Source organism: Thamnophis sirtalis, unplaced genomic scaffold (genome assembly GCF_051295495.1).
Source record: "Thamnophis sirtalis isolate CommonGarterSnake01/CBP01778 unplaced genomic scaffold, rThaSir2_p1.2 scaffold_12, whole genome shotgun sequence".
NCBI classification, from domain to species: domain Eukaryota; kingdom Metazoa; phylum Chordata; class Lepidosauria; order Squamata; family Natricidae; genus Thamnophis; species Thamnophis sirtalis.
Window position 1 is genome coordinate 48,058,371 of NW_028261392.1, and position 14,834 is coordinate 48,073,204.

Below are 14,834 nucleotides of genomic sequence, written 5' to 3' on the forward strand. Positions count from 1 at the left end.
ATGTTACTCTGTTTGGCAATGCTGTACAGTGCTACCTTGGTACTTTACTACTTTAAAACTTGTTGAATTTGGTACTCAAAGCATTTTGAGATCTTTATAATCTCAGAACAATGATAAACAGAATTTCACAATAGGAGAAATAGATGGAAATTTAAGATGGGTTTGAAAAAGGGAAGATATAAAGGCAGAAAAAGGCATACATAGGAAATAGGAAAAGAGATTGAAACAAGGAGGGTACATCCAAATGGCCCAGAACTGAAAAAAAAGATGACAGAGAATCTAAAGTTCTTAATGAGCTGAAGTTGGCTAAATATTGCAAATACCATCAAAAGTCTTATTTAGATCATTTTCAAATAAAGGTTTAAAATAAATGCAAAACATTCAGAAAAATATTTTTCTCCATGCATCTATGTGAAGGCAATTGAGCAATGGCTTACAAATATTGCCAAGTGCTCCATTGTACTTCTGGTCTTTCTTCTGATCACATAATACAGGTAGAGCACAGTAGCCTTGATGCACCTAAATTTACAGGAGGAAAACAAGAAAATAATAGTTTTTGACCTCCATGCATCGTGTTTTCACCCTCCCTGGCCCCCAGAAGCACTCTGCAGTGCTCCGCACGGACCGTTTTAGCCAAAAACAGGTCCATTTTCGCCAAAATCGGGAATGAATTATGAATTCATTGGGAATTATGGTTATGGTGGTTTAGAACTATCCACAAAGCCAAAAATTAACTAATCTTGGATTAGATTGGCTAGATGATTTAACCCAATATGTTTAAATTTTTTATCTAAGGTTTCAATCCTATTTCTTTTCATGCTAAGATAGATCTTTATAAACTTAACAAGGCTGATTTCTGAGGAAACATGGATAAAATTTAAGAGTAAAAATTATCTGAGCAGCAGAATACAGAATATGAAGATAAGAATACTCAGTTACTATCATATCATCACCACAATCCATTAATCAACTTATCTATAAATACCCCTTTATTTATTAAGACTTTTACTGGAGAAAAAGAAGAAACCAGGAGTCAAAGCTCCAGGGTGACTTTAGATTTAAACTCACCAATTTGAATGTCTTTAAAAAAAAAACTTTATTATATAGCCATTTCTATAATTGTATAGTATATGGCTCTTCTAATACATTGGGAGAGTAGTATTTAAAAAAAAAACCGCTATAACTTGCAAGATTCTACCCCAGTAAAAAATTTGCCCAGTTAACTTTGTTTAGCTGTATTAAGGAAACATAATTTTCTATCAAATACAGTTTTAAATTAGTCAAACTTCTGAAATAAAGCCCAGGAAATTATTTTATTCCCCTTCAGTGCCAGACAACTTTAAAAAGTTTTTTTTTAATCTGACTTTTCAGTGCAACACTGATTCTTGTTGGATTTTTTTTAAATAGCATGCCACCCTCATTTTGATATTATCCCATGAATTCCCTAATAGGTAGCTATTTGTCTTCTTCTGTTATCCAACATATTTTCTGATATGAACAGAAAAGAAAAATATTTAGAAAAAAAATATTATTTCAGAGTGTGACATTAACACTATAATGTGATTATTATTGTTATTATTGTTATTATTTTAAAAAGAATGCTACAAACCTGTTCAGGTTCTACATGACAAAACATTGAAATCTTTTCTTTTACAGCCATTTCTATAGGTTTAGTACTTCTACAGACTATCTATAAGGAGATATAAACAGATTAGCAACACACCGTGGAATAACACTTTCCAAGAAGTAGTACTTTCCTTTTTTTTTTTTTTGCTTAAAATGCTTTTAAAGATTTTTAAGGGAAAAGAAGAAAAAGCAAAGTTTCAGCTTTCATAAAAATAAATCTCCTACCATAATAACTTGTGATAGAATTTCCAAATCTCACCAATTAAATACTCGGAGATATCTGAGTTATGGAGGTTTATCTAATTTAAGTAAATGATGTAGGATCTCTCTCAGCCAAACTAGACACCAGAATCTTATTAAGAGTACAATAAGATTAAACATTTAATATCTAGTATCTTTGCAAAAAATCACTTAGTCAAAGTTATATTTTCTTATTCACCACTTAACAAATATGTACACAATGGGCAACCAAAAATATAATGCAATTACATCAGACAGAAAACCTGCATATACTTCTGTTTAAAATTTCAGCTAATATTCCACACTGCAAGCAAATATATTATGCCCATCAATACTTAAACAGACAGTTTTTATCTAATATAAAACAAAGTAAACCTATTTTGCTATAACTAACAGATAGACCAAATACATTTTTATAATTTTAATCAGAAAATTCCCACTCAGATTCGACTACTGAATAAAAAAATAATACCCTATACATAGTGCAAGTTAATGAAACTATAAACATACCTATCACTTCCATTCTAACAATATAAATGTGTACTTTTTTTCAGATGTAATATTGCAGAGTGTATTAAACTTACCAAATCAGGAGAAAGACCAAGTCCCCTTAAAGCACGGACACTGTTTTGAGTAGGCTTTGTTTTCTGTTCACCAGTAGCATTAGGCTGAAAAATATAATTAGAAATCACTCGTTTTTTTAAAGAGCACTGGTGCAATGGAGCAGCGTAATATATGCACAATACCTACATAGGAAAAAGAATAATTAAGATTTAATAGAATTACAGTGAAACCTTGATTTAATAATCCCTCCATTATGTAGAATTGGGATGCAACAGACTCAGTTTCTATCCCCTGAAAGGACTGACAAGTCCAATCTATCTGAAGTAGTTTGGATAATGTAGTGTAGTTAAAATCACCTTAACTCTACTTTAATTTTATGTTAACCACAGCATTATTATACAAATCAAATAATGTTATGTGAATGGTCTAAATTGCCACATTAACATACTGTCCTATTTAATAGGCATTTGGCATCTATCAAAAAGTTTTCACTATTATTATTATTATTTTCATTCAGTAACTGGCGTTCTCCAGCTAAGCACTAACTATGGTTCATATTCGCAACACATTTTGCAGTGTAGTTTCTGAACTTAAACCATGGGTTGCTATATAAATTGAAATAATAACTTTCCCTTTAGTTTTCCCTTTCCTATTCTGGTGATAATTAATTCTTCTTTAATGTTTTTGTGTTGAACTAAGGTCTGACAAAAAATCAAAAATATATTGTGTATGTAAAATAACTTTTGGATAATGCTATGTGAGGTGTGGTAGTCAGCATTCTGCTCTACTAAACACAGCCAATATATACAGCCATGGCATTTATTACCAAGCTCAGTTTTAAATCTGCACTGAAGAAGTGAACCACATGACAAGTCTAACAAAGCAGTGTCCAGAAGTTGTCATAGCAGCAAATAGTAGCTTTGAAAAGCCTACATTCCATTTTATTTTCTTTCTTTCTTTCTTTCTTTCTTTCTTTCTTTCTTTCTTTCTTTCTTTCTTTCTTTCTTTCTTTCTTTCTTTCTTTCATCTATCTATCTATCTATCTATCTATCTATCTATCTATCTATCTATCTATCTATCTATCTATCTATCTATCTATCTATCTATCTACAGTATCTTATTTCATGGCTTTTCAGTAAAGTATACTCTTGGAGAAAAAAAATGTCTCAGGAGCTTCTTTTGCTGGCTAGCATATTGGGACGGTTGACATTAAGCCAGTTCTTTTGTAATAACTTACATAGACTTCACCAGGAGATCAATCTTGACATATCAGCTGCGACCAAAGACACAGAGGAGAAAAAGAAGCCAGGAGAGATCTCACGAGGAACCGACACTGCTTCAAGCCGCAGCAGGGACGCAAGCCATTGGCACGCCCCCAAAGCAAAAACCTGAGAAGTCTGAGCAGTCACCCTCAGCCATAAATGAGTGAGTAAGGAAAGCCCCATACCAGGGGCCGAAGACTCACTGGGCAATGAATGTGGGTGGGACAGGGGAGGAAGAAGACGCCCTTCCCCCTACTGGAATCAACATGGTCCAAAGCAGTAAATGAAACGCAAGGAAACTAGCCAAATGGGATGACCCATTTGGAGTGGAAGATCCCAAATGCTGGTCACAGCTTGTCCATGCAGCAGTTGAGAGAGAAGTTCAGAGGGATGGAGATTCATGCAGCAATGACGCCAGGAAAACCCCCAACGGGTCTGGTAACTCCCCTTCCCCCTATACTTCAGCCGATGGCACTGCTAGCCACAGCTATGGTTGGACCACCAATGCAAGCAGCTTCATCACACCTCCTCCGCTGCAACCATCAGCCTAGCATAAGTGCTCACAGCTTAGATCCTGGCATGGGTGATGGCAACTGGCATTCCCCCTCCCAGATATGTTCTGATACAGGCAGCCATCCTCCTTGGTGGTCCGTTTCAATGGGCACCCAAGCCACCTAGCTCATTTCTTGGCTCAAGTTGGTACCACATGGAGCGTTTGAGGCCTCTATGGTGGTTTGATGCATGGAAGCCCATATCCATTCCGTAAAGCAAGGGAAGCAACCAGTGACAAAGTACAAGACTTTTGCCACTTGGCTAGACTCCTAAGAGATTGGCCTGAATGCATGTTGGTCCACCATTTCAGAGAGGGGTTAAACAAGAAGCTGTACCAGAATTACCTGCCCAGGGAGGTGCTGCACAACTATGAGCATAGGACTGCATGGCCACAAAGGTGGAGATCGACCTGATAGAATTCCATGAACACACCGGGCATGAGACTTGACCTTGCCAGCTAACAAAGAAGCAAGCAGCTCCCAGGGGAGAAAGAGAGAACACACCACCATTCAGAGGAGGAAGACCCCACCAGAACCTTGGTGGCTGCTTTTCTGCAGAAAGGACAGACACTGAGTTGCCAAATGCTTCGAACCGCAGTCAATGACCAGTCCCTCTCCTCTGAGCCAACCGAAGAAGAAAAAAGCTCCACTGAAACCAAAAGAGAAAATTCATGCAGGACAGCAGGTCATAGAGTTCTCCCCTCCATCCAGTGGGTGAGGGAACTCCAGCCACTGACAAGATGGGATCAGTCTTCTATGAGAGTGACAGCAAAGACGATCTGATGGTAAGTGGCATCATCATCCCTTTGACTGCTAGTGGAGATTTCAATGTCGTCCTTGGGAGTAAAGGGAACCCTTATGGCCTTGTTGGACTCAGGGTGTACCAGATGCCTGGTCAGCCCCCAAATAGTAGAGAAGCTAGGAATGAGGCTAAGAGAGCTAAGAAAACTCGTAGTATTTTCCCAGCTAGACAGTTGAATAATGGGCAGAATGCCAGCAACCAAACTAATGGAGCCTGTGAAGCTAAAAGCCAGAAACTATTCAATTTATTGTGGCCCTGGGGATGACAGAGGCCATGGTCCTCAGCCTGGCATGGTGGAAAAAATGGAGCCCATAGGTCGATTGGGAAGAAACAAATGGTGCCTGTGAAGGAAAACATCCAACCAGCAGGAATTAGGGAAAGTACTAAGAAGCTGCTACATGTCTGCAGTTAAGAAAGTGAAGACAGAGACAGGCAATATCTTAAAAAGAGTGATAGCTCAGAACCAGATTCCCAAGGAAAACCGGGACCTGGCCAAGATTTTTGGCAAGAGGGAATCTGACATACTTCTACCCCAGTTCCACAGATTGTGTGATTGAGATTGTATCTGGGGCTAAGCTGCCATAATCAAAGCTATATTCTATGACACCCAGGGAGATGTGTGAGCTTTGCACATTTACAGATAAGAACTTAGCCAGGGGCTTCATTCAACTGGCAAAATCGAGAATGGCGGCCCATGTGCTGTTCAAAGAGAAGAAAGATGGGTTCCTTAGGTTGTGCATCAACTATAGAGAGCTAAACTGTATATGTGTGGAAATTATGTATCCCCTTAATGCAGGACATTGGGCCAACTTGCAAACGGGAAATTTTTCATGAAGCTAGACTCGAGGAAGGTATCCTACCAAGTGAGAAAGCATGAAAGCCAGGTGCTACCAATTCTGGGTGATGCCATTTGGGCTACAAGGAGCCCCTGCAGTGCTCATGCAGTTGGTAAATGAGGTCCTTTATGAACATTTGTACAAGAGGGTCCTGGTGTATCTGGAGTTGTCAACTCCATCATTCTCTCCAAGCAATTAGCAGCACCGGCCCTCACGAGACAGCAGGAAGCATCATCATCAACATTGACCAAGGACCTGATGCGGCCACTAAAAAAAGCCCTGGCAGGGGATGATGGATTCCAGCAACACAAAAGTGAACTGTTATTAAGAGACAGATTGGCATGCATAGGGAGCAAGGTATACTTCCTAGAACATATCTTTTAAAGGTATTATCTTTAAATAGATTTTTTTCAATTAAATGATATTTTTAAATAGATTTGAAGTTAAGATTTGCATTTAAACAACACACTTCCCTGGACACTGAATTGACCCATTTGAGCATTCACACTGTGTTAGAAATTAACTAAACAGGCTTCATTTACAAAACATATTAAGACAAAAAAAGCCTAACCCAAGTTTAGCATTTGCAAAATACACATACTCCATTAGGGTTAGATTTTGATCTAACTAAATGTTCCATATAAACTCCACAAAGGCCTTCAGATATTTATTCATTGGTTGAAATAAATACAGTGTGAGCCTCTCAACTCTTTCCTAGAACCATTGTCTAAAATGTTTTGTTGGCAATTAATGAACAACAATAACAAGACTATATCTAAGAGCATACAATTGCAGTTACATTCACTTCTTCAAAAATCTCTGAATTTAGTATTTTATCAAATTTAAAATGAGTAATGCAGTAACATATGATGAGAAATACTTACCTGTGGTACTAAGCTGACATGAATATTGCAAAAGTTCTCTCTTTTGGCCTTAAATTGAAACTGTCGAAAAGCTTCTACAAAGGGCATTCCCTCAATATCTCCAATAGTTCCACCCAACTAAAAGATAACATATGGAGTTAATTAGTTTGAGCAAATGAAAAGGCATAGTTCAATCTGTACTTCAGTTTAAGGATGCTTTTAAAAATACGTATAGATGCTCTCAGTAATAATTTAGGCAAATTTGTGAGATTATTGTTTTTATGGTTTATAATCATTGTGATATTGTTTACTACTCAGAATCTACTGGCTCTATTTCTTCTTCGGGGTATGGTTTTAATTGGTGATGGTAAGAGAGGCTGATTTAATGATTTATTTAGTTTTTTGAATTTTTTTTATTGTTTTAATTAAACAAAAACACTTCTAGGTTCTTGTGATGTGGCCACACTTTAAATATATATTTTGATCCTTCCAAGAAATGTCGCAAAGTTAGCAACGGCAATCAAATTGCATAGGTTTCCTTCTCCCAGACTGCCACTTTCATTCTGTGTCCATTAATTTTTTTGGAGGTGTAAGCACAGGTCTGAAGGATTCCCTGGGAAGTTTCTTGCAGCAACACAGCTTCAATGGCCACGGCACTAGCATCTGCCTAGATTACAAATGAGGCGTTTGGGTTTGGGTCTTCCAGCACAGGTACCACTCCAAACAGCCGCTTTGTGAATCCCAAGAAACTTTGGAGTAGCTTCCTCATGTGAGGGTGGAGGACATTCCAGGACTGCCCTTACTTTTTCTGGATCAATTTTCACCCCTTCCTGTGGGATTCGGTATCCCAAGTATTCAATTTTGTCTTTATGGAACTCACACTTTGAAAGATTAACATACAGCTTGGCTGGCTGCAATTTTTAAAATATAGTTTGTATGAGCTGAACATGGTTGTCCTTCATTTCAGATTAGAATGTCGTCTAAATACCCCTTTGTATAAGTGCAGGACTTTTTTATTAGCTGCATGAATATGGCAGGAGCTCCTTGCAATCCAAACAGTAGCACTCGGAATTGGAAACATCACAGGGAGCAGTTGAAAGCCATTTTCCACTCATCCCCTTCCTTAATCCTGACTCAGTAATACGTTTCACGTAAGACCAGTTTTGTAAAGACCGTCCCCTTGGCTAAGTGGGCTAGCATGTCCTTCATGAGTGGTAGGAGACATAAATTCTCCACACAGACTGTGTTAACTCTGTGATAGTACATGCACAAGCAAAGAGAGCCATCTTTCTTTTCCCAGAACAGGACAGGGGTGGCTACCCAGGGTCTGGCCAACTGGATAAAACTGTATTGTAGGTTTTTATGTATGTACAGTATGTGCGGAGCTCTTCCACCTCTCTGGGGGTCATAGAATACCATTATTTTTCCACCAACTCTGGGCTCACCACGCATCTGAGGCAACCCAAATCCAGTAAGGCCCACACCTTCCCCTGGGCGTCCAATGATGGCACATTCAGCTCTACTGGGATGGTGACAGGATTCACAGGTGACTTATCAGGGGATTGTCAGAGTCAGTGTTGCTTCTTTCTGGGGTGGTCAAAGTTCCTCGCTCCCCATTGTCAGGAGGGGAGAACGCAACCACTTCATCTTGTGGAGTCTTGAGATAGTTTCTCCCACCCAGAGTTGGCAGTGGTCTTTGGGGTCATTTTGGCGAGTTGGCAGTTGGTGGCTCAGTGCCCTTCCTTCCTGCACTTGAAGAATCTAGCAGGTCGGCATTTGGGGCTGAAGTTGCATCCGGGTGTTCTTGGGACCTCTGCCTTTGCAGAGGGGGAGTTTCAGCTTTGGGATCTAGCCAGGTCTATCTCCACCCCTTTGGCTGTCACGTATCACTGGCGGAGGGTGCGGGGGGAGCTCCCTGTGAGATGCAAGTGTTGTATATATTATCATTGAGCCTATTTTGAATGTCCTCCAGCTAGCTGGCACACTAGCTCGTGAAACTCTTGATTTTACACTGTTACTTCCTTGAAATCCTGATTGATGGTTTTGATGTAGGTTCAGGCCTTCCTTTGGGCGAGTGGGTCTTTGAACCACTTGTACAAGGCCATCATCAATTGGTGGAAGCTTTGGAGCTCTGACACATTGTCATTGTGGAGGGAGACCATCCACTCTGCAGCGGTACCTTCCAGGGCCATGGTCATGCACCTTACCTGAGCTGCTTCACTGGTCAGGTCGACTCTGTCCTCCTGCATATAATTCCACACCTGGATGAAGAAAAACCCAGTCGTTTTGGGTCTCCTGCATATTTCAAGTCCAGGGCAGGAGGTCTTGGCAGGACAGGACCCCATTGGGGAAGTCACGGAGCTGCCTGAATAAGGACATGGGTGGATGAGACTGGCACCCCCATTGTGGCTGCCTGCACTGCAGTGCCATCTCCCACCAGCCCCAGTCAGGGTCAAGACTCTTTTAGTTGAGCCAGGAGTTCTTTGAATCACTGGTTCTCAAAGGCATCTCTAACACCCTTCAGGCTTGCTCTACCAGGTCTTCTTATTCATCCACCTCCCTTGGGAACTCCTCTTCACCATGATCTCCATGACACTCCTGTCTTCTGGCTCCATGGTTTCCCAGGTGTACATCATGCTGAGGGCTTTTTCTTCCATATCCTTCTCCTTCACCCCCAGGGTGATCGACCCACAGGGCTTCAGGTTTCTTCACCGATGCTCAAGTTCCCCAGTCATTCAAGCTCCTTTTTGGGGCAATGCAATTTGGCAGGGTGACTCCTCTTCCCTGCCATCTTCATGGATTGTCATTTTTTGCTCAGTCCCCTCAGTAGACACTCCTGGTTAACTGCTATAGCAGTGCTTGTCTACTGTCAGACTGGCCCCAGCTACTCCCCTAGGAAAGAATGACCCTTCAATCTAGAGGGTTTAGAGAAAGATACTTTTACTAGAGATATATATTCTGACCCAGCTCCCTAAACATGATGCCACCCCTAAAGTTAACTCAGAGATCCCTTTATTAGGAGTGCCAGCAGCCCCTGAAAAAAGTTTCTCTCTCACTGCAAGCTAACAAGTCCATCCAACCTGAAGATGAATAGTTGTCTGCCACATCTATTCATCTCTGCCCCCTGCTGTTTATCCCCACAGCTAGGGTGGGGCTTGCTAGCAACGGTGGATCTTCTTTCTCAAAGATCAGCCCGGTTCCACCACAAATGTGCGAACGACAAAAGCGCGCCTGACTAAACCGCGGTGACAAAACCGCACCGACAAAACCACGCCAACGAATGAGCGCTGAAGCGCACCGACAACAACGCGCTGACAGAAGCACGCTGTAACCCTAACCCTAAACCTAACCCTAAACCTAACCCTAAACCTAACCCTAAACCTAACCCTAAACCTAACCCTAAACTTAACCCTAAACCTTACCTTAACTTAAATTGCGCTGTTGTCGGCGCGCTGTTGTCGGCGCGCTGTTGTCGGCGCACTTTTGACATCGCGGTTTTAGCGCCGCGGTTTTAGCGCCGCGGTTTTAGCGCCGCGCTTTTGTCGTTCGCGCTTTTGTCGTTCGCGCATTTGTCGGGTCACGGATCAGCCCATTGCTTTTCTCTCCTCTGCCTTCTGTGCATCAGGCACTGGACCAAGCCGTTCCTTTTGTTTCTCATCAGCCACCTCCAGATCTAGGGGCTGCTGACTCTCCATCTGAGGGCTGACAGATGACCACCTCTGTCTCTCTACCTCTGCCAGCTCCATTCCCTCTTCCCCCTTGGAGCTCTTGGGTTGCTTTGATGCTGACTCTGACTCCCATGCCTCCTTCTTCTCTAATTCAGCTGCTGAAGGGGCTGGTGGCTGACAGGCCACAGCAAGATGCTGAGTGCAGCACGGATGAGGCAAGCTCTGAGGAAAAACCATGTGACAATCATATATTGAATGTAATCCCCAGTATCCAAAATTCTCCCCCCAGGAGAGCAGTCCAATCAGGTGCCGTTCTGATGTTTTGGGAACTTGGTGCCTCAGGCACCAATGGAAATTCCTGTCACATGGCTGGCTTCCTTGAAGCTTGGCAGATGGCTCAAGTTGCCATCTCTGGTTCCTATTAGTGTCAATACTCTCCAATTCCCCATAGCATTCTTTCACACCTCCAGTATACTTCCCCTCCCAGATGCCGCATCCTCCCTGCTTATGACAGTTGCTAGCGATTTCAAAGAAAGCGAAGATGAGCAATTGACACATCCATTGGAATTCAGAACAGGAAACAGTCAGATAAGACTTTAGTTTCTCAGGCAGTAAAAGAGACAGTGGAAGATTTATCTATGGAGATTCTCAATCATCCAAGTCATGGTTATTCCAAAGGTGCTTTTTCCAAAAGCAACTGGACTTTCTTATTTTTTTCTTTGAAAACATTTTGCTTCTCATCCAAGAAGCTTCTTATCGCTCCAAGAGTTAGAATTGAAAAGCTTCTTGGATGAGAAACAAAATGTTTCCAAAGAAAAAATCAAGAAAGTCCAGTTACCTGTGGAAAAAGCACCTTTAGGACAATGGAAGATTTATACCTTCATCATACTTGCAAGATTCTCTTCATATAGCTTTACAATAAAACTGGATTAGCCTTTTCATTCATGTTCCCTATCTGATCTATCTGGTAAGGCTGACACATACAGTATAAAGAATCAGGTTTATGACCTGGGGGCTCCTCTGGATTTGCAGTTCCTGCTAAAACAGCAGGTGGAAGCTGCAGTCATGAGGGCTATGTCCAGCTTCAGTTAGGGCATTGTTACTCCGCAGCCTGAGGTGAGAGGATTTTATATCCATTTTAGTAGCAGTTCTTGCTTTCTGGAATGGCTTCCTGCTAGAGGTAAGGTTAGTTTCTACATTAATTGTCTTCTGGAAGCAGCTGAAAATAGAGCTCTTCTGGAAAGTGCTTAGGACTTGATAGCAGGATTTTAGGTTACTTTCTATGCTTTTTAGAGTTTTTGTATTATTACTTTAATGCTGACCATGGATGTTTGAATTGTATTCCTATAAACCACCAAGAGTCCCTTGGGATTATAATCAAGAATAAATATAATAAATAAGCCCTTGCTCACAGCTACATACAGAAAATTCATACTCACTTCAATTACACATATCTGTGGTTCTTTCTTATCATCATCCACAGGAACTTTTGCCTGATTCATTACCCATTCTTGAACAGCATCAGTAATATGAGGTACAACTACAAGCCAAATAAAATATTAATGCGACAGAAAATTGGCTATACACTATTTCATGAAGTTTTTCAAGTATTAAAGTTATAATTGCATTTACAGCTACAGCACAATCTTTTCTTGAGATCTTAAGAAGATTCTATAGTAATCTGATCAAATGAACTAGTAAGAATAAAGTTGCTATGTGAATTCTTTAGAAACTTATTTACTATTTTTTTTAATGAAACATACTTTTTTATTTTCCATTTTCATAACATATAATCACATATATACTATTACATAGTCAATAACCTATTGTATTAAGTAGTAATTACATCAGTTCCTCTTGTCATCAACACCCAGAAAGATAAAAACCCATTATTAGCTCTTCTGCTCTTATTTACTATTGAATGATAGAAATAACTGCAACTTGAGTAGGAATACTTGAATATAACATTTAACAGTTCAAACATAAATGCTATCAGGTAACCAAGGATGTCAATTTGTATCTTCCAAAAAATACTTTAAAAGGATTGAAATGAAAACATACATGGGAAAATAATGAGCTCAATTCTATATACAATTCTGAATACAATTCTGTAAGTGACAATCATTTCTCTAGCAAATGACTAGCTATGTGTTTGAATACTGTTCCAGTAAGCATTGTACTGTATGCAGGATTTCTTTGAAAGAAGTTAAGGAAGTTCTGGGCAGTTAGACTTGTTGTTGGGATAGAATGAAGTGAATGTTGTTTTCTCATCAGCACTAGCTTTCAGTATACAATATATGAATATGGTACTTAGGAACATTATCAAGTGACAAATAATACAGAATTTTGAAGGTCCTTCTCTGGATATATCCATGAACTGAAGTCTAGCTCTCAGCTATTAAAGAGAGTGCCTTTTTAGGATGGCATGATTACTTTCTTCTTACTGGGATCAATCTGAGTCCAACTATACTTTTATTATCAATTTCGTTTAAGTACCGTATTTTTCGGAGTATAAGACGCACTGGAGTATAAAATGCATCAAGGTTTTGAAGAGGCAAATTAAAAAAAAAAGTTTTTGCACTCTGCAAACCTCCCAAAAACAGCCCGTTTTTTGAGAAAGCAGGCCCGTTTTTTTTTTTTTTAAAGGGCATGAATAACCCTTAGGAGGCTTGTAGACAGCTCCTGGGGACGGGGGTGGGGAGCAATAACAAGCAAAAACCGGCCCATTTTTTGCAAAAACCGGCCTGTTTTTTGTCAAAACGGGGCATTAGGAAGCTTATAGAGTGCTCCTGGGGGCTGGGGGGTGGGGCAAAATTGAGCAAAAAACAGCCGCTTTTTGCTCATTTCTTCCCTTCCCAGCTCCCAGGAGCTCTCTGAAAGCCTCCTACAAGCTATGCACGGCCATTTTAATGAAGGGGCGGGGTTTCAGGAGGCAAAAAATGCTGTATTCAGTGTATAAGATGCACCTAGATTTTCAGCCTCTTTTTGAGGGAAAAAGGTGTGTCTTATACTCTGAAAAATACGGTATTTTAACATAGATTAATCAGTTTAAACCACAGGTATCAAACTCAATCGCATCATGCGTGACTGAAACTAAAACCATCCCACTCCCATCTGTGGAAAACCTGTCTTCCACAAAACTGGTCCCTGATACCAAAAAGATTGGGGACCGCTGGTCTAAAACAGGGGTGTCAAACTCGATTTCATTGAGGGTCGCATCAGGGTTGTGTTTGACCTAAGGGGGCCAGGTGGGCATGGCCAGGGTGGGTGTGGCCAAGGTGGATGTGGCTGTTTTCACTGGCAGAGGGCTGCAGGAGGCTGTCGCAGCTGAAAACGGACCTCAGGAGGGCTATGTGTGGCCGTCTTGAGCTCCGTTTTCACTGGCAGAGGCACTGTGGGCCAGTCCTTTGCTGTTTCCAGAGCAGCCCCGTGGGCCAGATCTAAGCACCCCATGGGCCTGATTCGGCCTCCAGGCCTTCAGTTTGATACCCCCGGTCTACAATATTCAAAGAATATGTTTAATCTTTGAAAGTTATATCACATTGTTAACAAGATAGTGAACTATTGCACAATTTATGCTAAGCCTTGAGTTTTTATATAGCTTACTAAGTAAACTAGAAGTGACTGGGTTTCTAGAAATTTACCACCGTGGACTACTGAGAAGGTGAATTGGACAAGTATATACACTGTATCTCAGGAAAGAAGTGAAATAATTTGCATTTTTTTTTAACACAATGATACCTTGAACAGTTTTTCCTAAGTAATCTCCGTGTCTTTCTTTATTGATGACATGTTGGTAGATCTTTCCAGTAGTGATGTTATTGTCCTTGTAAAGGCTAATATCTAAGAATCTTTCATAGTTTCCCAAGTCTAGATCAACTTCTCCACCATCGTTTAGTACAAAAACTTCACCTAAACAAAACAAAGCAGTGATTGTGAAAAATATGAAATACTTGGCAAAATTTGCTATATTGCATTTTTACTAAGATACAATAGATGTTCTACTAAATAGTACTCTTTAATAGTAGGAATAAAAAATTAATAAAATTTCTAGGGTAATTTTTGCTTATAAACATGAAGTCAGAGTAGTAGATTTACTATTTACATGTATAATCATATATACACACAGAGTGAATATCTATGGTGTATATACAGTACAGTACATATACAGTAATATATGTCATGTAGTACAATCATAAATATATTTAGTCAAAGGTATATATTGCTTAATTAAATGAACACACTTTTAATAAGAATGCTTGTGACTGAAATCTAAATATCTATAGAGATTCTCAGTCCTCTAGGTCATGGTTGTCTCAAAGGTGCTTTTTCAATAGGCAACTGGACTTTCTGGTTTTTCTTTGAAGACATTTCACTTCTCATCCAAGAAGCTTATTCAGCTCTGACTGGATGGTGGGAAAT

General features: G+C 40.2%; 1 protein-coding gene across 3 annotated transcripts in view; it reads right to left on the reverse strand.

Moving 5' to 3' along the window:
- The window catches only part of CTPS2 (CTP synthase 2), a 110,459-nt gene that overhangs the window by 65,816 nt on the left and 29,809 nt on the right, over window positions 1-14,834 (reverse strand). For 2 of the 3 annotated variants that reach the window (XM_087726282.1, XM_087726283.1), the window contains exons 3-7: window positions 14,154-14,324; window positions 11,852-11,952; window positions 6,766-6,882; window positions 2,451-2,534; window positions 1,610-1,690 (exon numbers count right to left, since the gene is read on the reverse strand). In XM_087726282.1, coding sequence (XP_087582408.1) covers window positions 1,610-1,690; window positions 2,451-2,534; window positions 6,766-6,882; window positions 11,852-11,952; window positions 14,154-14,324 — 554 coding nt within the window. The remainder of the gene's footprint in view (window positions 1-1,609; window positions 1,691-2,450; window positions 2,535-6,765; window positions 6,883-11,851; window positions 11,953-14,153; window positions 14,325-14,834) is intronic. The other variant, XM_087726284.1, reaches the window with a different exon arrangement.